Below are 22,414 nucleotides of genomic sequence, written 5' to 3'. Positions count from 1 at the left end.
TGCCATATAATAATCAAAAATTATATATATAAAGGAAGGAGACCCTTGATCGAATATCAAGAAGTGGAAATCTTATATGAAGCAACGGTGAATAAATCTGAAAAATTATAGATACAAACAACATGGACTAAAATTAAGCTTGACTATCTCCTTCTCCACTATCTCCTTCTCTGCAGTCTCAATAGCTGAAAAAATCTGCTGGCTGGAATGGTTGATGAGCTCCAGGTAAAGCCAGTTATGTGACAAATGTAATTGACAATGAAGACCATGGACCACCACATATACACAAGCTCCCAATGCTCCCATAACCAAAAAAAATGTAGAAGAATATGGTAGGTTTTAATCATCTACTTCTAGCTAATCTTCTCAACCATTTACAGCCATCTCCATTATCACATCATTCCAGTAGTCAATAGGCCCAGGTAAACACCAATGTAAACAATCATTCTGAACTTTCGCATTTTTGTCCTGCGCAAATGGATGAAACTGCCTGTATGGACCCGGATGGCCATCAGGTCTTGATAACAAAAGATTTGTGAAATCGAGGAGTTTAAGATTTACCCCATTTTCAGCAGCTTTCGCAGATGCCTTCTCAAACTCAGCTAATTCAACAGCACGCAGAATCTTGTTCAAGTCCTTCAATTCAATCTCACCTTCTTTAGCTGGTGTTGTTTTCGTACAATTCCCTCCATTGTGCCATTCTCCATTCTCAAAATGATCTGGTGTGGATGTCCTGAAAAAGATCAATCCCTTGTGTTTGGATGTTGCAATGAAGTTCATTGCATATCTCAGGGCTTTCTCATAAGCAAAGACAAATCCCTTCTCTGTCAGGTTCTTTCCAGGACATATATGACAGCCCACCTCTGTGTCATTCTCATGGTAGATAGCAGCTTTGAGGAACCATTTTCCAGTAGAGATTATCATGTAGTCAAAGCTCTGGTAGAGATTTGTCCAGTTCGCATCAAGTTTGTCAAGCTGCAACTGAACTTCAGATGATGAAACACCATTATTATCTTCAAAGATGGCAGCTTTTACAAGGAAAGGAGACCAGATGTTTGACATGGTAAAGTTGTGGGAAGGAAAGTGCCATCTTTTGGATTTGTACTCCTCATCGTGGTAAACTTCAACTGCTTGTTCAACCTGCAGGATCATATAGTTCAATCTAACAAGCTTTATAATTCCCTTTGCCTCTTTTTGATGACTACAATCACCAAAAGAATTGGTACACTTATGGTTCCCTCATTCAACAAAAGCTCACATAGCATAGCATGCTCTTATTACTTTAGCAAAAGGAACATTTTAGGTGACAGTAATAGTGACAAAGTAAAGCATCCTGCCTCTCAAGAGTGCAGTACAGCGGTGGAGGTACTGAGTATCGGTAGATTTCATAGTAAAAATGGTTGTCGAGCGTAAATGTGTTGTGATGACTGAAAAAGGCAAGAAACAATTCAGGAAAATTTATATTTTAAGCACCACCATATTGTGACAGAAACTTTTGAAGTGTTCGGATAGACAAGAGTTCTAATGACTAGAGGAAACTCCAAGCATCTTCCAAGAAGACTGCACACTCCTAGTACATTTTGGACATGTCTAACTAGGAAATCAATTCTGATTAACATTCAACTTGGAAACGTGATGAAATGTTTCTCCATTGACCAGCCAACATTTTAAGGCCCATGTGTATGTGTGCGTCAAATTCTTGGGATAACTTTCAAGTGGTACATCATGCAATTTGCAGAAGCATTATAATTTATAACTACACGGTATAAAAAAACTAACATGAAGCAGAGTAAATTATGCATGCACTAGTTAGTAAAACAACCTCATGAGCTAACAAAAAAAGCGCTGGGTTCATTATGATTTGGCTGGTGAAGCACTATAATAGTCTTGTTAAATTCACTGAACAAGCCAGAATCCAGTGACAGAGCATGATAACATAATGAATACACACATAAACAAACCACCGAGAGTCAAAGAGAGTATGGGACATGCAGAAACACTCATGATAAATGCTATGGGACATGCAGAAACACTCATGATAAATGCTATGGGACATGCAGAAACACTCATGATAAATGCTTATCTATTTAATAATTTCAATAGCATTCATAAAAGAATGAAGGTGAAGAATCAATGGTGCTCAATTACAGAGCAAACAAAAGATAATGTCAGGCAATGAAAAAGCTACCAAATACCCAAATACAAGATATAACAGCAGCCCAGAGAGGAGATCAATTGTTGACACCAAGATCAATGATATAACGAGATTTTTAGGAAAGGCCACATACTAATGGGAAATTAATGAGAACAAATTACTTGGGAAAAACAAGGATCTGAATGTCCCTAAAAAACTGTCCAAACTGAAACAGAATTCAGCAAACCATCAACCATGTAAGCATTAACGGATCTCGGCATCGTCTCAAAAACCATAGCATAAAGATTTCATTAGGATTTAAAACACTGAAACTAAAACAGTTTATTGTGTCAATTCTGCTTTGGTTAACTACATGTTTATTCTACTCTATATAAATATTCTAGTAAATCAGAAGGCGCAGCAAGGAAAAATGTGAAGTGTGGTTCAACTGTCCAAAGCCAAGGTTCAAGCTTCAAAGTGCTTAACCAACCCCAAAACTTACTGTTGAGAGAATGCATAGCAACGACTGCACATGGTTGCGGGATATTGAATCACCAATCAATGCCCATCTTTTATTCCTCATCACCTCAAGAAACCTTTGAGCATCAAATGGAGGTAACTCACAGTCTCGCGGATTCCACCTCCAGAATAGATAGCCTGAATCTGGTCGTCCATTCCTCATACAATTCTGATGACCTTCAATCAAGGAGCAAGTGGCATTTGTGTACATTGGTCCGGATGAATTGGGAATCCAATCCCCAGTGAAAAGATCACACTTTCCATCATTAAGTTCTGTAAAACCAAAGCTCAGTCTCAATAAAATCTGTGGTGAGAGATTTTATGGAAAGTAAAGGGGCATTAATCTTCAAAATAGATACTAATAGATTCATTTATCAAACACGCAGCTAGAACAACACCAATGAGCACTCAATTGAACAAAAAAAGAGCAATTAACCATGCAATACTAGACGAAAGCACTCATAATTATTTCCAACAATTTGTATAGTAACAACCGAACCCTGACAAAACCCACCAAAAGTTTCAATCTTTTTAATCACAAAAACTTTTTTCTGTGCTTGGATCTCATAGTACACTCAATGATGAATAACTTTCTCAAAAGCATAGTCTCTTTACTCCCAGCTTATCTAATTTTCATGTACATTGCGTGAAAAAAACGGAAAAAGAAAAGATACAAGAACAAAACAACCCAAATTTGTTACCTTCTTGAGGTGTCTCGTCTTCGTGTTCTTGTACACCAGAAGATAGAGAAGTCTCTGAAGTATTCACGGAAGCAGGTGGCTTTGGAATATCAACAGTAACAGGTGGTGGTGGTTTTGGAATCTCAACAGAAGGAACAGTTTCCTTTGACAATTCAGTGCTATCAACAAACGGGGTTTCTATATTTGGTTCAAAACTTGAAGATTGATAGAAAAAGAATCTAAAAGCAAAGCCCAACAAGAGAACTGCAATTGCTAGCTTAAATATCCAATTGTTGTACTTATTAAGAGAATTTAGCCTCCAAATTAACTTCATTTGCTTGCTTTTGCTACTCTGCTTTGATCTTTGTTGCTTCTTCTAAAGCTCCCTTGATATGATCAAGATCTCGAGCTTTAGTAATGGAAGTGTCAGGCAGGAATACAAGTATTCAAGAAGAAGAAGACGGTGAAGTGGATCAACTAAAAGTAAGTGACCGACATTGAAGACTGTTTTTTATAACATAAGCAAAGTTAATTGAGGGAAAAGACAAGATTGGTACAAACTACAAAGAAGGTGAAAACCAGAAGATGGGGTTGTCGGCTGGCAGTTGTTTATTCTTTTCTTTATAATTTCACTTATTTTCTTCTTCTTTTTCCTCAATAATTTTATTATGGACAGTCATAATACTTTACTTCAATTATTGTTCTTTTACTTATAAAAAAATACTGAATTCAGTTATCAAAAAATAAATAAATTTGATTAAAGTGATGGGTACTTCAAGTTACAAAAGAAAATCAATTTAAGCACACGAAATCTGAGTTTTTTTTTCCTAAAAAAGATATTAAGCAAATAATTTGTATACAAGATAGTGTTTTCAAAACAAAACAAAAATAGAATTATTTTTTTTCCCTTACTGATATTCGTATTTATTATGATAATGAATGAGCAAAGTATTACTTCTTGTGTTTTTTTTTAGTTTTTTTTTTAGTTTTTTTTTTAATTTCATTCTCATACTTTTTTTAACCGCTATTCAACTTATTCTTTAACCGGTTAAGTTGATTGGATCATTTCAAAACAACTTATACAATATTTAATTTTAAACTCGAGTTAAACAAGTAGTTTAATTGAGAGGTTTTTTCTATTAATTTTATTTTTTGTCTCAGTTTTATCTTTGAATTTTTGTTATCAATTGATCAAGTTATTCATAAATCAACCAAGCTGACTGAATCATATCATAACAACTCCTATACAATTTAATTTTAAACCCAGAGTAGATAAGAAGTTGGGTCGAAAAATATTTTTTTTATCAATTTCATCTTTTTTTCTCAATTTTATCCTTATATTTTTTTTTACCGATTGGTCAAATTATCTTTGGACTGGTCCAGTCGACTATGTCACTTTGAGTCAACTTCTACATTGTTTAATTTTAAATATAAACCGAGAAAAAAGTCGGATCGAAAGGTTTAGGTTAAACCATTATGTTGGGTTTAATAACAATGTCAAATAGTTATTGATTCAAACGGGAACGAAGGATAAAGGATTTGTTACCTGTCAAAATCTTCAAATATCAAAGATACCATAAGTATAGGAATACAACAAAAATATTTAATTTTTATTCATTTTCACTTACCAAAAAGGTATTGCAATTTTTTGATGTAGAAACAACTAGAAAACTCTTATAATAGTGAATAAGAAAAAATAAACTACGAAAGATATTCCCTTTGAATATGAAAAAAAAAACTAGAAAAACATCATAATAAAAAATAGAAAAAAATATATTTTCATAAAAAAGTTCTTGCATTAGTCTCCTAGGTGGAAAGAAACTCGTCCTCGTATTCAGTCTTCAGTTAAAAGTTTTCCTCCATCAAAAATATCATTTTTGTATATAAGTTATCCCATGGTGGATCCCTAACACCTTCGTGCAAGCCGACTCATCATGAGTCTCTAACACAACTCCTTTGTATAAGTTGCCCCAACATGAATCTCACCACTAGGATTTTGAATGATAATAATTTTCATATAGCACTCTAGTTCATGGATGTATTTTTCCCAATAAGAAACCTCTTCATCCCCTTCAACACAAGCACATCATGTTTTAAAACCTCTTTCAATAATGATTGTTCTAAAGCATATGACAAAACAAAATAATCAACAAGGATCGTTGGACTATAATAACAATTGATATAAACGAGAGCAAATAATAAGGGAGTTTGTTACAAGTCAAAATCCTCAAAGATCAAAAACACTACAAGTATGAGAACACAACTAAAATATTCAATTTTTATTCATTTATGTTTTAACTTGACAAAATAATATTACAACTCTTTATATATAAAAAAAACTAGAAAATCCTAATAATATTGAATAAAAAAATAAATTAGAAAAAGTATTTCAGAAAAAGATTATAATAAAGAATAAAATAATACATATTTTTCAAAAAAAAATCCTAACATCATTTATGGATGTCCGGAATATATTTTTTGAGACATTAAAAAAAATTATTCAACACTGGTCTGTAACCCAGCGCATTCTCTAGAAGGGTTATTATCATTCCAAGTGCGGCAACCGGCAAGTGAAAACACTTTCCTTTTGTCTTGAGAGAAGCGGGGCGTGGCGTTAACCACAACTATGGTCACTGGTTAAGTCTCTTTTCTTTTTCTTTTTTTTAATAAAATCAAAAATTTGAAGCCCACGAGTGATTGTGTAATAATTGTGAATGATTTGTGATTAAAATAGTTAATGATTGGAAAGGTATGATTCTTTTTCTTAAATAGACAAGTAATTATTATGGGAAAGTGGGCGTAGGGTTCCAAATTTTAAAAAAAAATTAAAAATGCAAATCTCCATTGCTTCTAACTGTGTTTTAAATGATATTTTATTATAAAAAAATGAATTTTTTATTTAAAATTAAATCTTTGTGTATTTTTTTTATTGCTATGATGTATGGATATTAAAAATTATTTTTTAAAAAATATATAATATTATTTTAATATATCTCTAAATAAAAAATAATTATTACCAAATAAAAAATAATTATTACCAGAGCACAGTCACCTCTGACTGCGTAATAATGCGACCGGTCTCCTGCTAAGCTTTCATCTGAATAGAATAGGAGAGTTTCCTGCCGCAAGAATTTATGTCGCCGCAAAGGATGCAGATTTACCCTAAAGTTCAAGTAAATCACCAAAGCCAACAGAAGAGGAACGCTTTGCGACTTTGGTATTTCTGTAAATTGAGCTTCACAGTAATATTAGAGTATATTGTAATGGGCCCACCCCCTCCCTCCAGCTTCTCACTGGGGCAATTTTGGAGGTGGGAAGACAGCGAAACAAACAATGCAGATAGAATAAATTATTCTTGAGTCCATTGGTTTTAAATACTATTATAACTTAGTCCCTTTTATTTGACTCTTGTTGTTATATATATATATATATATATATATATATATATATATATATATATATATATATATATATATATATATATATATATATATATTCAAAATGTGCCTTTTAATACTTTTAATTTCTTAAAGAGAAACCAGCGTCGTAGAGGGTTAAGAAAGAGAAGACGTTTTAATAAAACAATGGTCTGTAAGAGTCAGGCACTAGGGACTAACAGTCAACAAGTAAGAGAGTCAAATGAGTAAGTTATGAATTCTAAAAAATCAAGGACTAAGCTATGATCAGATTTAAAACCTAAGGATTAAAGAATAATCTGCTCATCCATATATCACCGTGGGTGAAATAAAGTGTTTTTTTATATATAAAAAATTAGCACAGTAAATGTAAGAATTTGGCGAAATAATACACTTTAACATTATTGCGCTTCTGAAGAGTGATAAAATAGATGTCAGCTTGAGAAGCACAACATTTAGTAAATTTCACGTTTCAAACACACAACAACTTAAGATGTATGTATTTAATTTACCCGACGCTCCTGAAAGATTTTGACGCCATCCCCACATATAGTTGGAGATATGTTGTCTTGCATATTTGTTCAGACATCTATGTCTTGCATGCATAAAAAGAGCAAACAAGTCCGGGGGATGTTTGCTAATCCAACAAGTATTAAGCGAGAAATATTATCTAAAACTTTAAATGTTTGTTGTTAACACAGTTAATTCAAAAGGTTTTATTTATTGAATAACAGTTATAGTCGTGGGAACATCTTCATATGGGCAGACCTTAGTTACCTTGATTGCCTTCTATGAATGTCCAGACTATCAAATTATTGTTGTTTAATATTTAAAAAATTTATACTCTACAAGTCATGTGAACACCTTACTCGGATGACAGATTGACAATTGCTCCAACAGTTTGCAATAACATGGTGGTCATTAGTGGCCTCACTGATATTTTTTAAGATGATCGAGCTATATTGCTCAAACCAGGTAATTCAACAGTTTGGCTACAGACAGCATATTCTAATCAACATCGACATTAGTAATGCATTGCACGCCATAATTCATCAGGGTAGAAATGATGATTACAACTAGTTAAGCCAACATGAAGCTTATGTATCATAATGGGATACACAGAGGAAAGAGATATTTACAGAGATGCATCTCATTATTATAGATAAGAGGTATATGATTTGGTACATGAGTATCACATGTTAGGTTATTACTCCGAATCTCGAGCAATTCCACCACCTAGATACATGTAGTAGGGGCAATTGTCCAGTGGATTCAAAATCTCGCAAGTATCAAATCTTTTCATAATTATGAAATGCTAAATGTTGGGTTTTATGCATTGATCTTCTAATTTAAATTTAATGTTTTATTAATGTTAGGTTGGTTTCATATTAAAGGAGGGTCGAGAGTCTGCATATCATCTCCGTAATACTAACGAAGAAAACAAAGTTCACACCGTTGCGTCCCTGTGGTTAAATGCTTGTCGCACTGAACTCAATAACTTTGGAGAGCGGTTAACGCTTGAAAATGTTATGGCAGAGAACAAGGTCACTCAGGCATGTGTAAGAGCTAGATTCAATTGTGATACCAATGAGTCGAGATTATCCAGTAGACAATGTAGACGTAGATAGATAGATGTTTTATATTTTTATATTTTGAAATTACTTGAATATTGTATTATTGAATTATTTTTGTATTCATTTAAAATGTATATGTTTCTTTTATTCATGGGGCTACTTGTGGTTATGAAATGTGAGAATTTGTTGATTGTTATGATTTTTTACAGGTCTTTTTAAGTGATATGAAATCTTAGGTATAGTTCATATATAGAGAAAAATTTATTCAAATTTTGTTAAAATTAAAATATTTTTAGCTTTCTAAAATCATAAAGTAAATTAAATTTCAAATTAACAAAAACTAATTTTATGAACTTTTTCAGGGTCAAAACATAGATTTTTCAAAATTAAACAGTAGCCAAAGCAATCCGAAAAACAATTAGATTATTTTGGCTACTGTACAACTTGTTTTCTAAAATATTTAGTTGTTTCTCAAAATAATTTGGTAATAAATATCTCGGTAAAGGAACCACAATATTTAATCATATATCATGGTTCTAAAGTGTAACATTACAATAATATTGTCTTTTAGAATTATAATAAAATTATAATTAATGTTATGATTCTAAAACACGATATTATTATCGCTCTTAAGAACCACCACATCCTCCACAAAAACTGTGTTATAATCTTTTCATCCTGTGTTACTTACCTCTTCTTCTTCTTTTTCCTGTGCTATTTATCCAAATAAAGCAGCATATGATTTTAAAGCCAAAAGCATCAAGTGGTTACTGTGTAAAGAATCCTCAAAATCTTACTAAAAGCATTACAGTAGCAAGTATTTTATTAATCCTATCGTAGCAGCATTGTTTTCACTTTTCAGTTGACAAATGATGGGCCACCTTCCTACAGGGACATAAAGTCTGCCTATGTGCCTACGCCCTAATCTGCCTGCTAATCATACATTAACTTCTGAATGGAACTATTTTGATGATCATTAAATTAAACCCTGTAGCCTTTTTTTCTGAATAACTTGCATTCCTGACCATTGACAATAAACAGAAAGGCATCCAACTTTACATACTAGGATGTACAAGAAGACTTCATGAATACCATGTTGCGTGTAGACATTGGGATGAATTTGACATTGCAAGGGCAAAGACAACTCAGGATATCAACAAAACAACACACCTGCAAATAATGTAGGGTTGATGACCTCATAATCCCCAACTGATCAAGGTCCTTGATTACAAAGCTTCCTTGGAACCTTCATGCCAAAGCCACGTTTAGCCTTCTCAACTCTGTTCAAACAGTCAGCAATCAGTTTGCATCAATATACATTGAGATCCAGTCTCCTGAAAGCTAGCAAATGTAATTAGTAAAAAGCGTGAGCTGCCAAACAAGAAGTATTCTACACTTCCAACATTTCAGGCCATGGGCCTTTTGATGGTGATTTTATGCATATTGATCAAGGCAAGGCAGAAACGAAAACCAAGCAGTGTCAACAACAAGAAAATCAATGAAAATTTTCCTTCCTTTAGTTTTCAGACATACTTGAGTTGATATTTTGTTCTTATAGAACAAAGCAACAGATTTCACAATATGTTCCTTCTCTTCCTTTTGACAGTCCAGGCACATGATGCGAACATAAGCGATGGCATTCATAATAAAAAATTCTCCAGATAACCACAATGGCAAGACCTTGAAGAGAAGAGGCAGGCAAAGTTGATTGACATATATGTTTCCGAATCTTCTTGTGACTGGTTTTAATTAATTGCTTTTTATTTACAAGAATCACAAATTTTGGGGCAATTTTTAGGAGTGACATTTTTTAAACTTGACTTTATCATATTGTCCATATGATATTGAATCATTTAGAGTTTGATATCCATGATTCTGGTTAGAGAACAAACTGTTTAAGTTTCTATTGTGTTGGAAAATTTATTAAAACATGATTAATGAATACATTTGACGCCAAAATAAAAGTGAGCTTCACTCACTTTTTAGGTTAAAACTTTGTTGAAATTTAATCCCAACATAAACTCTTTAAAACATAACATTAATATGATTTAAACAAATTATGGTGAATAAGAAATAGATCTGAAAGAATTATTGATTTGCATGCTTTGGTGAAACTAAAAACTCTTAAAAAAAACTTTATCTCACATAAAAAATTTATCCCACATAGAAAAGAAACAAAACTATCTTGATGTTTATAAAGTAGAAAGCTGGAAAGCTAAAATTATACCCAAAAAGTACTCAGGATTTTAAATAGAAAAGGTCCTAAGAAAAGTGATGAGTTGACTTAAACCAACATCCGACTCATGCTCGGGATGAGTTTAGGTTTATTGTAATTGTGAGAATTAATTCTTGAGCTTTGAAGAGTTTTACACAAGTTTTTTCTATATTTTTATAGCGTTTTACTTCTCTTTTTATGCTTTGTTTTTATCATCATTAACAGTAACAAAAGTTTTATTACTTTAAAGTGCTTCAACAAGTAAATATTCTACTTTGTTTTAATTTAAACATAGATATTTTTATTATTAGTATATATGCTAAAACTTTAATTTGATATCAATTGTAAGTTTGAATATATATTTAACACATTCTAGAATTCTATTATTATATTTATATTAAAAGCATGTTTGTCATGAATTTTATTTTACATGCGTGAAGATTTGAACTTATATGAACTCTTGGCTTTCCTTAAATATATTATACGTTAAATTATGATAAACTAAACATCAGCACAGTCTAAAGCATTGTATAAGTCTTTAGTAAGCAGTTGTGGTAAAAGAGGAACTTACGTTGGGGCAAGTCTGCCAAGGCTATCTAGCTCTTTTCGAGTATCCTTGTCAAAAACTCTCCCGGAAATTTCGACGACGTAGAACTTCTCTCTCGTGATTGGCAGTCCTCTACTGGAAAGTCGGTCAAGATCTTTCTGATGCAGCTCTCTCCCATTAACAAAGACACTTGTGTTACCAGCAGCACAATTTTCTGGCATGGGATGATTAAATTCTTCAATGGAAGGCTGCAAGAGAGCAAAGACAGTTAGCCATGCGGAAACATTAAAGTTGTCATCTAAAGAAGAAATATCCAAACCAATGATATCTTGATCTCACAGGAATAATGCCAAGGCAAGGCTGTCCAGTCACGCCCCAAAATCCAGCTCGAACGTCATACCTGCTAAAGGCAGATTCAGGGAAAATATTAGTATTTTGTGTATGAAAAACAAAGGCCATTTAATCTCTCATATTCATGCTTTGACAAGAAGAAAGACATCAACAAACGGAAACTACATGGCTCTATTGTAAAGAAAAATCCTCAACATCTTTTACATGATAATTTACCCAGCTAACAAATTTGGATTATAGAGGTGCTGTAAATATGTAAGCACAGAAAAAATGGTACTCTTTCCTTCTTCATTTCATTTTTATGTCTTAGCCATTCACTCATGAGCCATTTTGTAGTATACTACAAGGGAAACACAGATATCTAACTATTACTATACAACACTAATGTTTTGCTGTCAGCAGGGTGGCATCATTTACAGTTTACGAGCACTATGTTGCTTGTACAAGTAACGCAACAAACAAGATGCAACAGAAAGCAAATACTAACCAGTAATCTCCAGGCTGAATTGGCCCGGCAAGCTTTTCAGCCCTTTTGACCAGGCTATCTGGAATAGGTTTCCCATTAATTAAAACGTTGGGTTTTTCATTATGCATGTGTTGATTAGATCTTGAGAAATCCCTGAAGCTCTTTTTAATAAAGCCCACCAAGAATGGTTCAGTCCCCTTGTTGCTCCTCAATTGATCTTTGCTTACCTTCACAGAGTCTTGAGATACACTGGTATGTAGATACTCATTGAAAGGAACTTCCACTTCAGTTGCCATTGAGACATCTTTCACAGAGCTCTGCCGAGAAATACTCTTCTCAAGTATTACATTCTCCTGCTCCGTCCATCCAACCCTGTTTCCTTTATCACATTTGTTTACTGCATGACTAGATAAGACATCACCAGAATGATCTTGGGTAGGTGAGCTTTGAAATGTTGAAGGCACTTTATCTTTTATGGGCAACTCAGCAGCATAAGAAAAATCTCTCTGAACAACCATGCTATCCAGGTTCTCCTCTTCCTCAGAAATAATAGAAGATGACAAAGTAAGGCCATGCCCTTTCTCACATTTGCTTGGGTTTAGCTTCTGTTCTTCTGATAGTACATCTTTGAAATCTACCGACTGGAAGTCATACCCAGGATTATCAAAATCATCAGAACAATTTGTACCAACAGCATTCAAACAGCCATCAGAATTTAAGAATACTTCTTTAGACACCTCATGTGAGGCACTGTCAGCCCCGACCAGTATTTGCTTGCTTTCTGCAGGAACAGAAATAATCAGCCTCTTGTTTTCTATTTCAAGCAAGATAAGTGCTGAGCATGCACCACATCGCAGCTTTCGTAGGTTCTTCTCCCTTGCTTTAAGTTTTCTAGGCAGTTTTAGTAACTCAAAGCACTTATAACAACTTATTAATGGGGCCCCGCCAGCTACAGGACAGCAAAGCTGTTCATTTCCACGGGCTACCACCACCGTTCTAGGACGACTCTGGGGAAAGCCATCCATATCTGATTCAACATCAATTGGCCATCTTAGATGTGGCTGTGGATCCCGTGAACTCAATGCATGGGGGTTTGCTTGAGGATGGTGGAAAGGCGGACCATATGTTACTGGATTAACATGGTGATTGAAATTGGTTTCAGTTGAGGTCATTGGGAATTTTATATTGCCAGGAGTAATGAGTGAGGCTTGTGAAGGAATACGCCAGTTCTTGTTGTAGCAATGAAAACAGGAGCACGCAGGTCTGTGATGCAAGCTTTCATGGGGATACGATACTAGAGGTTCATGACTGTAATCACCATATTGCCCTGCAAAGTTGTCACGAAGTGGTTGATGCAAGTATTGTTGGGGTGGTTGATGGATACGCATCCTGGGAGTTTGTTGCTGGTATAGATCTGCATAATCTGGCATTTCATTTGCAGAATGCTTTGATGGAATGTATGAGTTCTGCATATCCATGTCATCACTGCTCACATAGGGAGCAGGGCCACGGCCATAGTGCTTGAAATAAGGAAGACTCGCAACATGGTTATCAGTAGGCAAGGGATGCATCAAACTATTGTAAGCATCACGACCGTGGTAATGATCAGGAGGAGCTATTTTGCTGCCCATAGGAATCCTTTCCCTCTGTTTCACACCCACGGAACAAGATTGCCTGAGTTGCTCTTGCAACCCATCCAACTTCCTAAGAAGCTCAGCTGGATCCTGTTCTAAATATGCAATTTTGTCAGGAATGTAATAATTCCTCACTGGCTGGCTGGATTCATAAGGAGAGGAACTCAAACGACAGTTTGAAGGTCCCTCGTCAGGATAAGCAAAATTTGGAAATTTACTTCGTTTGACAGACGTTCTATTCCTTCCCCATAAACCCTCTGTATCTGAAACCCATTGATCCATCACCCTTGCTGGCCTCAAAAACTCGGCAGAACTCTTAAATTGTGCTGGAATTTCTCGAATACCTTTCTCTCTACTTGAATCAACTGACTCACGTCTATTCATGTTCATGTTATTACTATCTCCGTGAATCCTATCATCAATCAGGGGCTTCAAAGGTTTTTCTTTATCTGCATAACTTTGATAACTCATTTCCCGTTCCTTCACATTTGTGTTGCTATTAGCAGCCAAAGCCTCTTTATTCTCTGCTTCCGACAGAGGCATATTAACAAAATTCACAGTTCTTTCTTTAAAGATTCTTGATTTTCTACTTTTGTTTATAATCCCATCACTCTCCCTCCCTGTCTCAGATGCATTACCTACCTTACCACTTTCTTTCTCAGATAATCTCTCCAATATCCCAAAACCCTCTTCATCCCTCTCCACTCCAGACTTCTCCAATATCCCACCATTAACAGCCACTTTCTTCTTTGCTGTTTCATGAATAAAAACAAGAAAAAACGATTCAAACTCCCTTTTTCACCAAAATTCGACCTTTTATTCACCTACTTTCATTAAAAGAAGTGCCCAAAGGGAGAAAACCTTACAAAAATTGAAACTTTGAAGCTATTGTTCACAGGTTGGAACTCGATGGAAGTTTGTTTTCTCACCAACCAAACAAAGAGGAGAAAACAAACAAAACCAAAATCAAGACAGATGGAGAGTAAAGCAAAACTAACCTCGAAGAACAGCATCACAACCACCACACTGGTACACAGAGTAGTCAGTAAGCTCTGGTAAGAGATCTTCACACTTTGGACAACGAACTAACCGAACTTCTGTTGACCCTTCAGCCATTATTAAGCCTCAAAAACTAAAACCCAGAAACCAAAACACAACAAAACAAGCTCACCCCAGAAAAAAAAAATGCCCTAAACAAGCCTCAGCAACATCAAAGACAACAAACAAAAGCCTCGGAACTACTTACTTCAAGACAAACCAAATATCAGAATCATGGAATAGTGACTAAACCAAGACTATTATACACGACGAGACTTCTAGTTTTGAAGCTTATTATTATCCTTTTTGAGAGAACTTTGAGTTTTCTATTGCAGTATAAAACATTTAACATTTTTCTTGCTTTGGAAACAAACAGGAAATAAGACATAGAAAAAGAGGACATTTAAAAGAAACTAGGTGTTGGGGTTTGTTTAAAATCTAAGAATCTGTGGTTCTCAATAAAAATGGAAGTTTGGAAGGGAGGGAGGGAATGAGTTGGAGTGTTGGACCGATTCTCGACAGCACTGTTCTTTTTTTTAACCTTTCTCCCGGGAAAGTAAGGGAAAATGTGAGGAAATGTGGAAATATGTGTGGTAGTTTGCTTGCAAAAAATGTTCATACGAACACGGTATTGTTTTTACTTTGCATGTCCTGACGCATGTTAAAGCAGACATGACAATGACACTAGTTGCCATGTCTTGTTTCGAGTAAGACACTGTTCAGATTTAAGGTTCTTCTTTGCCCGTTCTTCTATACAAAAAAAAAAATAGTTTTATTCCTTTCTTTTTTTCTTTATGTTAAAGATAAAGATTAGTAATCGATCACGCTAAGGTGTATTCACTTATGAATACACCTTAGCATGCTAAGGTGTATAAAGATATTCTCATATAGATATTCTTTTTTTCTTATCTTAGAATGTATTAACTTAGTAATCGATCATGCTAAGGTGTATTCAATAACAGAAAACTATTTTTATTTTTTAGTTTTTCTTTATCAGTAAAAAAAACAAATAAAAAAATTTTCATTTGTTAAAAATAAAAATGAAATTTTAAACAAAAAAAAATGAAACACATCAAGAATATAACTATTTTCATTCAAAAAATAAAAATCATAATTTATAATAGTCATTTTAATATTTTTTATTTTTTATAATCTAATTAAAAAAAATTATTTCATTCAAATTAAATATGATCATGAAAAAGCTATGTTATTGATTACAAAAATATCTATATTATAGTTATAATAAAAATTAAACTTATGACGCTAATTAAATATAAAAAAAATATTTTTCATCTTTTATATGGTTAAAAAGTGTTTCTATATAAAAGAAAAAAATTGTATTATTTTTTTTCATTCAAAACAATGAAAAACTTATATTGAAAAACAATGGAGAGCCTCTCAAATATGTTTTTCAAATTTAGAACAAAGTTGAAAATTTGAAAAGTTAGTTTTTTAAATAGAAAAATATTGTATTTGAACAAGAAGTTTTAGTTTTTCTTTTTCTAACCTTTTTTAAAATAGAGAATTGTTTTGTATCTAAGAAACTAAAGCTTCTAAAGAAAATTGTTTTCTTTCTAATTTCTTGAATTAAAAAAAATAATAATAATTGGAATATTGGTTTTACTCGTGTGTACACTATGAATTTCAATTGTATTTTCTCTTCTTTTTTTATTTGTCATTTGAGAAATTTCTATTTTTATCCCATTAATTTTTTATCTCAATTTCATTCTTTTACATAGTATTGATTAGGATTTTGGCTTGAAAAGTTATTTTTATTTGTCTAGAGTTATTATAGAATTGAAAAAATAATTTAATATTGAGTTGATGCTTGATCTTATAAAATATAATTCGGCTTTATTGCTTAAAAATAATTAAAACTATGAGGATCAAATTTTATAGTTAGGTAAAAGAAGGCTTCTTGTTCTTTTTTAAAAAAAAAATGTTCATGGGCTTTTTTGAACAAATTTTAGCCTTTATATATATTTTTTTTTTGATGCATTTAATTTGACACTTTTATATATATATATATATATATATATATATATATATATATTTGTCTAAAACCATTTTGTTAACAATATGATCCTAGTGTGTGCAAAAACAAAAAAGAGAAAATCACTAAAAATTAACAAAGAAAAGAGAAAGTTGTTGGATAGTTATATTTCTTCAACCATAAATATCAATTTCAGCAACCACACAAGGGAGAAAAATATAATCTAGGTGTTTTTGAGCTTTCATTCCTACATATAAATGTTTAGGTGAATTTGAAGGGAGATTTTTTTTTTGTTTAATTTTTTTGTTTATGAATCAGTTTAAGGGTATTTTAGGGTTAAAATTGGTTTATTAAGCTTTATTACTTATGTGTTTGTTTGTGTAGCTAACAACATAATTGAGAATTGAACTAGCAAACAATGTAATGCTTGCCTCTATAAACAACGCATTCTATTCACACCTACATGCGCTAGACCTTCTTTTATCAAGTTATGAGTTAAAGCATATTTTTTTTAGGTCCAAGTGTTTGGCTTTTTCTATATATGTATTGAAATACATTATAAATAAAATACCTAGCATGACATCTGAATTAAATAAAAAAATAAATTCTAAAAAAATAACATTATTAAACCCGATTAAATTCATGATCTAAATCACTTGTTAGGTAAGTTGACCAGTATCAATTAAAAAACAATGTTGTTTAGAATTGTTAAATAAAATAAATTTTAATAATATAATTACATTGGAACTTCAACATCGAAAATTATGAGGTTTTTAATTATTTGATAGGATACCAATAAGTCTTCATTCAATGACATTCTTATATCCCCAACTTGCAAATAAACTTGTTTTAATTGAAAAGTAAAATTTTTCTATTTTCTTCTTCTTCTTGATTTTTTTTCTTTTTTTCATATATATAATTTAAGGATGAAATAAATCTTACTCAGTAGGATGTAAGACAGTGTTTCGAATGGAGTTTTTAAAAATTTTGATTTATTTTGTTTTAATTTAAAATTTTCAATGTTTTTAGATCGTCTTGAAATGCTAAGATATAAAAATAAATTTTTAAAAAATATTTTAATATATTTTTTTTAAAAAAATTAAAAAATAATTGTTGGTAATGTTTCAAATAGCTATTAAAAGAGTGTGTGTGTTGACACGGTAGTAATATTTATAGAATGATTAGACATGAAATGTGGAAATTGTCAAGAAACATAAATGTGATGTGTGTGTGAAATAATCTGTCAAAGCAAGAGGGAAGGAAAGGAAGAGGATAAGTCATTTAGTAGAACGTGAAATACAAGCTAGATTGTCGACGACCGGCAGTGTCAATAAACTTCCATGGATTCTCTCCTGGATGCCATGAATTGAAATTAAGAAAGCTACACTTTAATATTCTTATTACAATAAACTTTCAGAATAGACCCTTCTCTTCAGCAAATTAAGGGCAAAAACTATGACTTTTCCCCCTTGATTGTCAATAAGTATTACAGAAAAGAGTTTACGCATGATCATGCAGACTGCTATATACGTGTGTGTGTGCGCTGTTCAATTAGCAGTGGTAAATTTTTTAAAAAAAATTATTTTTTATATTTTAATATATTTTTCAAAAAAAAAAATAACTTAAAAAATAATTATTATTACAACCCATATAATATAAAAAAATCAAGAAGTTAGAAGTCAGAACTGGTGTGCCCCCGTTCTGATGGTGGCCTGTATTAATCACAGTTGACCTGTATTAATCATGGTTGACCTGTCAGAAAATAAGGTCCAAGAGCTTGCCTGTCAGGACGTGAACCTAGCTAGGCCTAAACCTAGAAGAATTTATTGGGCTAAAAGAGGCTGAATGAATATTAATACACATGCCAGTTCATTCAGCATGACACGATCCTAGCTAGCATCCGGTTGGTTTGGATCATCCAACCCAATTGGTTTTTTGAACTCCATTTGGATTTCATTTTAAAAATTTTAAAACCAAATAAATCCATAGGTCATCTAGCTGGGTTTTTATTTTTGATAAATTTTGATTTAAGGAGTTGTCTAGCATTTAGTTTTATAAACTAGACTGATGCTCGAGCTGCACCATGGATCCGTATTAGTTTTTGATAAAATATTTAGGCTTTATAAATGCTTTTTTTTTAAATCCAGGAACTTGACTTATAGTCTTGACCAATAAAAAAGTTGGTTATATATATATATATATATAATAGCATGAGAAAGATATCTTTATCCAAAAACAAAAAAATAAATCACTTACTTGGTTGTGTTTAATGAATCTATTTATTAAAATTAAGTTTTTAATAAGAATGGAGACACACATAAAATTTATTAAAAAAATAAAAGGAAAAAAATAGTATGCAATACTACGCATATTAAAAATATCATAAGAAATAAATATTTGATTTATATGAAATATAAAAAAGAATTATGAATTATACTAACCTCTTAAAATATTAAACACGCCCAATTTAATTTAAAAAATTGCTATTTATGAAATGATAAATAAGACAAAATAAATCACAAAGAAAAGATATTAATTAAAAATTATTTTAAGAAATACATATAAAAAGTATTAATAAAGATTGAAAATTAAAAAAAAAAGATCAAGCATTGTAGCCTTAGTAAACCAAGCTAAGCACCCGACCCAGTAAGAAAGGCCTACAAGTTTAGGCTCATGCAAGTAGGCTTTTGTTTTTTATTTTAAAGTTAATGGAGCGGACGACATGTCGTCCAATCCACTGCATTCTTTGATAAAAAATTATCAGTATTGGCAGACGACACGCTATTTATAATTCTCTAGATTCCAACCACTGTAGTGGATGCAAAAATGGGAGTTTTTAGTTTTTTTTCCACCAAAAAATCTATTTTTAACTTGAAACACTCTTGTAACCTTATTAAATCAATTTATAGTCTTAAAAAACCACTCAAAAACTCATAATCAACCCAAAAAAATAATCTTTTTAAGGTAAAAAAAAACAGTTAATCTTAAACTCCTCTCGTCATATAAAATCATTTGTTATAAAAATTGACTACTTTAGTGGCTAGAATCATCTCCATCATAAAAAAATTTGAATTTTTTAGAAACGCAGTTTGCACCGCGTTCCCAAACAGTTCCTAAACCCAATCTTTTTTTTTTTAATTCAATTTGGATTTAGTTTTAAAAATTTTAAAACCGAATAAATCCAAAGATCATTTAGCTCGGTTTTTTTTGTGACAAATTTTGATTTAAAGTATTTGCAAATATTACTCAAGTCAGCAAATATTCCATGTATTTGCATCTACAGATGAAGTTTATTGAGTGGGTATTTGAGAGCTTGATAGTTAAAGTTTAAAGTATTTTTTTTTTAGAAATGTATTGAAATAATTTTTTTAAAAAAAAATTATTTTTTATATCAGTATATAAAAAAGATATGAAATTATAAAAAAAATTAATTTAAAGTAAATAAAAATTAAATTTTTAAGAAACATGATTTTAATCACGTTTAATTTTAAAATTATTTTTGATTTATTTTCTAGTCATCCTTTTAATTGCAAAAAAAACTCATTCTACAGTCAATTTTCAGAACTACGAGTATCACCTGCCAACTCGATTCTGGCTATTCAGGCATCATTTTCTGCTATATTTATTCTTGTAGTTGGAAAATATTTTTGTAAAAAGTTTAATTTTTTTTTCAAGTTATTTTTTATATTATTTTAATATGCTGATATTAAAAATAATTTTTTTAAAATAAAATATTTTAATATAATTTCAAATAAAAAATATTTTTAAAAAGAATCATTATTACAATTTTAATCCATAAGTATTTCTATTTTCAGTCTAAGAAACTTTTAAAGGGATGGGGTTTAATCAGTGAACGAATAAATCAATAAGGTTGTTTTAGTCATTTTATATAAACAAATTGCGTGAGGACTGACAGCCAATCCAAACTCGTGAACATAAATGCAGACCTTTTATCTGTAACTGTAATTGAATTCTCAACCACTTATACATGCTGTCTTCGTACAAGTGAAAAGAAAAGGGAGGCTGGTGGGCAGCGAGCAGGTAATGATAATATCCGGTGAGTCATCATACGCTCAGCTCGTATCAACGTATCACCCAATTTCATAGAGCAACTTACCATAAACTCAGAAGTTTTGGGTTCCAAACCAAAGCCACTAGACAATTTACCTTATGGATGGATTCTCTTTTTATCTCTTGAGGCCTCAACATGTTTATTTTAAAAATAATTTTTTATTTTTAATTAATTTTTTAAGTGGTTTTAGATCATTTTTATGCATTAATATCAAAAATAATTTTTTAAAAATAATAAAAAATTTATTTTGATACTTTTTTAAGTAAAATATACTTCCAAAAATAACTATCATCACACTTTTAAACAATTTACGTGTATCAATCCATTCTCTATCTCTTGAAGCGACGAATTTCCCATCTATCAATCCTTTGTCCAGACTTCTTGGTTGGAAAACGGCTACAAAATAAGGACCCATACTATGACATTACAGGGACTTTTTTTTTATCAAAATCAATAGAGGCCGGTACTTTTTTTATTATTATTAATATGATTGTCGGGATTAATTTCTATATATCTCAATTAATTTTATAAATTCTGAAATTAATAATCATGTAAGTTTTAATAATCTTGAATTTTATAAGACTCGAATTAATAATTTCTAAAAAAAATTTAAAATCTAATCAGATAAACTATAGTATTGGTGACGGTTTTCTTTAATTACCTAGAAAAAATGCTTGGAATGGGCGAGGAGTGTTAGCATCCACACAAATTGAAGCTTTTCTCTGACTGTCGCTTCCATTGATGTTTGAGGGCAGGTGTGCTGTCTTTGACATCGCCAGTCCACAGAATTTGTGGACCTGGAGCATCAAATTACCTTCTTTTTTCTCCTTATCGATATGGACGTTATGGATAATTCGTAAACCGAAAAATTTCTCTCCACATTATAGGGTTCAGCAATATCAACGATCCTAGTTTTGATCAAATTAATGATGTTGCTTAACAACTAGATGGTGAAAGCCAATATATTCTTTTTTTTTTTTTTTGTGTCAAAACATATCCGGAGGACTCTATTTCCTGATTTGTTGATAAGATAATATTTTTTAAAAAAATTAATTATTTTTTTATATTTTTAAATTATTTTGATGTGACGATATCAAAAATATTTTTTAAAAATAATTATTTTGATGTATTTTTAAAAAATAAAACCTTAAATTTGAAATCAAAGGTGAACATACCAAAACAAATAAAACCTTAAAAAATAATTATTTTGATGTATTTCGCGCATCCATTGATCTTGTTTGGATTTTATGCTAAAACAAAGTAAGATACCTGGAATTTATTTTTTCAGGAGCTTCACTATTTCTTTTTTTTTTCCTTGTAGGCTAATGAGTTGAAATCAAATTTGAAATTATGGTGAACATACCAAAACAAAAGACAAAGGACTGACATGTAAAAAAAAAAAAAGAGCATGATCAATTCTAAATTTGCAATAATTTTTATTTTTATTTTGTTTATTTTTCAACCCATTTAAAAAATAAAAGAGAAACTTGTCGAAAAACAATAGAAAAGACAAGGTTGAGGATTGTCATGATTCTGATAACCAAAATAGCAAAACTCAACGTAAAAAAACACATAAATTCAAAAGAAAAGTAGGTGTTAAATATTTTTATACTCATTCAAATAGCATTGACAACTCTTTTATAGTTGATCGATTCAATAATTTTTAAATTTATTTTACTAAACATATATAAATATCATCTTTGAATTTCTCAATTAAAAAAAATTGATACAATAAAATGCATCCATAACATTGATATATTTTTCTATCATGTTAA

At 31.6% G+C, this 22,414-nt stretch overlaps 2 protein-coding genes across 3 annotated transcripts; both read right to left on the bottom strand.

Moving 5' to 3' along the window:
- Window positions 1-3,905, bottom strand: LOC133678713 (protein trichome birefringence-like 23). The gene is made up of 3 exons (XM_062101178.1): window positions 3,355-3,905; window positions 2,637-2,926; window positions 1-1,140 (listed from the first exon to the last, which is right to left on the bottom strand). Exons 1-3 carry the CDS (start codon window positions 3,665-3,667, stop codon window positions 367-369), a joined length of 1,377 nt encoding a protein of 458 aa, XP_061957162.1. The 5' UTR covers window positions 3,668-3,905; the 3' UTR covers window positions 1-366.
- Window positions 3,906-9,116: 5,211 nt separating this feature from the next.
- LOC133681029 (uncharacterized) lies at window positions 9,117-15,173 on the bottom strand. 2 transcript variants are annotated; one of them, XM_062104114.1, is made up of 5 exons: window positions 14,535-15,173; window positions 11,924-14,288; window positions 11,425-11,488; window positions 11,110-11,333; window positions 9,117-9,603 (listed from the first exon to the last, which is right to left on the bottom strand). In XM_062104114.1, the coding sequence occupies exons 1-5, from the start codon at window positions 14,650-14,652 to the stop codon at window positions 9,537-9,539; spliced, it is 2,838 nt and encodes a 945-aa protein (XP_061960098.1). In that variant the 5' UTR covers window positions 14,653-15,173; the 3' UTR covers window positions 9,117-9,536. The 2 variants fall into 2 exon arrangements, with proteins under 2 accessions (XP_061960098.1, XP_061960099.1); XM_062104115.1 differs by having other exon boundaries at window positions 11,425-11,485.
- Window positions 15,174-22,414: the final 7,241 nt, after the last annotated feature.

The sequence above is a fragment of the Populus nigra genome, chromosome 1 (assembly GCF_951802175.1).
Source record: "Populus nigra chromosome 1, ddPopNigr1.1, whole genome shotgun sequence".
Taxonomy (NCBI): Eukaryota; Viridiplantae; Streptophyta; class Magnoliopsida; order Malpighiales; family Salicaceae; genus Populus; species Populus nigra.
The sequence above is the reverse complement of the archived record's forward strand: the minus strand, read 5'-3'. Positions and strand labels throughout refer to the sequence as shown.